We start from the raw sequence: 2,044 nt of genomic DNA, 5'->3' as shown, positions 1-2,044 counted from the left end.
TTTTTTTTTTGAGTCGGAGTCTCACTCTGTGGCCCAGGCTGCAGTGCAGTGGCACCCTCACGATCTCCTGCAGCCTCCCTCCGGGGCTCAAGCGATTCTTCCGTCTCAGCCTCTCGAGTAGCTGGGACTACAGACACACGATGCCACACCCGGCTAATGTTTTTTAAATTGTCTGTAGAGACAAGGTCTCACTCTGTTGCCCAGACTGGTCTCAAGCAATCATCCCGCCTGCTGGGATTACAGGCGTGAGCCACTGCACCTGGCTGATGTCCCCATTTTGAGGCAGGGAGGTTTCGTGACTCGCACACTGCCAAGGAGTAGAGGCTCACTCCCATGGCCAGTCCTTTTGACTCAGGCTGTGCTGTCTGTGGCCAGTCCAGCTCTAGTCCAAAAACAAAGGCATGAAGCACACCAAGTCTTTGATGATGACTATGCAGTAAAAGAAGGGAGGAGCCTAGGGGCTGCTGGGACACTGAGGAGGTACCTGACCCAGGCTTAGCATCAGGAAAGGCTTCCTGGAGGAGGCGTATGGGGGGACCCCAAAAACCCCAGAGTTATCTTTTGGGGAGCGAGTCCCTGGTAGGCGAGGTAAGAGTTCGGGGAACCCACTGGCATCAGTGTGCCGGCCAGCCTCGTTGTGAGAGGCTGCATTTGGCTTTGGTGACTTTTTTTGGAAATTCTTTCAAGGCACTTCATGGTGGGTGACGTACGAGCACACCTGCCCACACTGCGCTGAGTGTTCGGTGGTTTTTGACCCAAAGCAGCAAGACCCTGTGCCCTACCCTCCCTATTCACCCGTCTTGCCCTGAGTGACTTTTTTCTGTTGGCTTGGATTAAAAGAGTCCTCAAAGGAGAACGTTTTGCTAATGTGGAAGAGGCAAAACGGAAAATGGCAGAAGCAATCAAAGGCATCAACATCGACAAGTTCAACTGCATTAAATCAAATGGAGAGAACTTGGAAGATGACCGAAGTCTAAACATGAAGAATGAACACACACTTTTTTTTCTTTTTTTTTGAGTCAGAGTCTCACTCCGTCGCCCAGACTGGAGGGCAGGGGCCGCTCCCGGCCACCGCAGCCTCGACCTGCTGGGCTCCGGCGATCCTTCCGCCTCCACCTTCCAAGGAGCTGGAACTGCAGGCGTGCGCTACCACGCCCGGCTGATTATTTATTTATTGTAGAGATGAGGTCTTGCCAAGTTGCCCAGGCGGGTCTCGAACCCGCGGGCTCAGGCAATCCACTCCCTTCGGCCTCCCAAAGTGCGGGATGACAGGCTGAGCCACCGAGCCCGGCCTCACAATTTTTCATAAACAAATTCTGGGTATTTTTGGGTCCTCTTCATTTGCGAGACTTATGCAGGAAGAGAAGATGGGGAGGGCACTCCTGGCAGGGGGCGCTGCACACACAAGGGTGTGGAGGCGGGAGACTGCTTTGTGGACACTGGGAGACCCATGTGGGTTGGGTGTGTGTATGGCAGAAAGGCTGTCTAGGTGGGACAAGAGGGAAGGGCCAGCCTCTGCCCCGGCGCCTCACCCAGGGCCTGCCCGGCACCACTCGAGGGCCCCGAGGCCTGAGCCAAGCCAATACTCAAGCAGGGAGATCTATACCCTCCCTGGCACCAAATCGCCACCCGGTCCCCGGAGGCTTGTACCTGAGGAATAGGGCAGGAAGTCACGGTGGTCGCGGGTGTGCCAGGTGACATTGAGAGCGTGCAGGGCGCGGAAGTAGTCGCCCAGGGTGGCGTACTGCACTGAGACGCCCAGCTCAGCAGCACGGCGGTTGATGCGGTCCAGCAGCGGGTCCATGTTGGCGAACTGCACTGACGCATTGAAGAACTGCTTGTCACACCCCTACAGGCGGGACACAGAGGGCGCCTTGTGTTCATGCAGGCCGGGCCCTTGCCTGGGCAGGGTGGGCCGTTATCCCACTCTCCAAGGCGGCCAACAAGGGCCCCAACTGGCTCCCACCGCTTACCCATATCATGAATTATTATTATTATTATTACTTTTGAGTTGGAGTCTCACTCTGTCACCCAGACTGGAGTG

The 2,044-nt window shown here is 56.0% G+C and overlaps 1 protein-coding gene across 1 annotated transcript in view; it reads right to left on the bottom strand.

Annotated features, from left to right (window-relative positions):
- MAN2B2 (mannosidase alpha class 2B member 2) overlaps positions 1–2,044 on the bottom strand; it is a 47,590-nt gene that overhangs the window by 26,110 nt on the left and 19,436 nt on the right. Inside the window, exon 6 of the mRNA XM_021718473.1 lies at positions 1,651–1,849. Coding sequence (XP_021574148.1) covers positions 1,651–1,849 — 199 coding nt within the window. The remainder of the gene's footprint in view (positions 1–1,650; positions 1,850–2,044) is intronic.

Source organism: Carlito syrichta, unplaced genomic scaffold (genome assembly GCF_000164805.1).
Source record: "Carlito syrichta isolate Samal-C Ts95f unplaced genomic scaffold, Tarsius_syrichta-2.0.1 Scaffold111613, whole genome shotgun sequence".
Classification (NCBI taxonomy): domain Eukaryota; kingdom Metazoa; phylum Chordata; class Mammalia; order Primates; family Tarsiidae; genus Carlito; species Carlito syrichta.
Note: the sequence above shows the minus strand (reverse complement) of the source record. Positions and strands in the feature narration are given on the sequence as shown.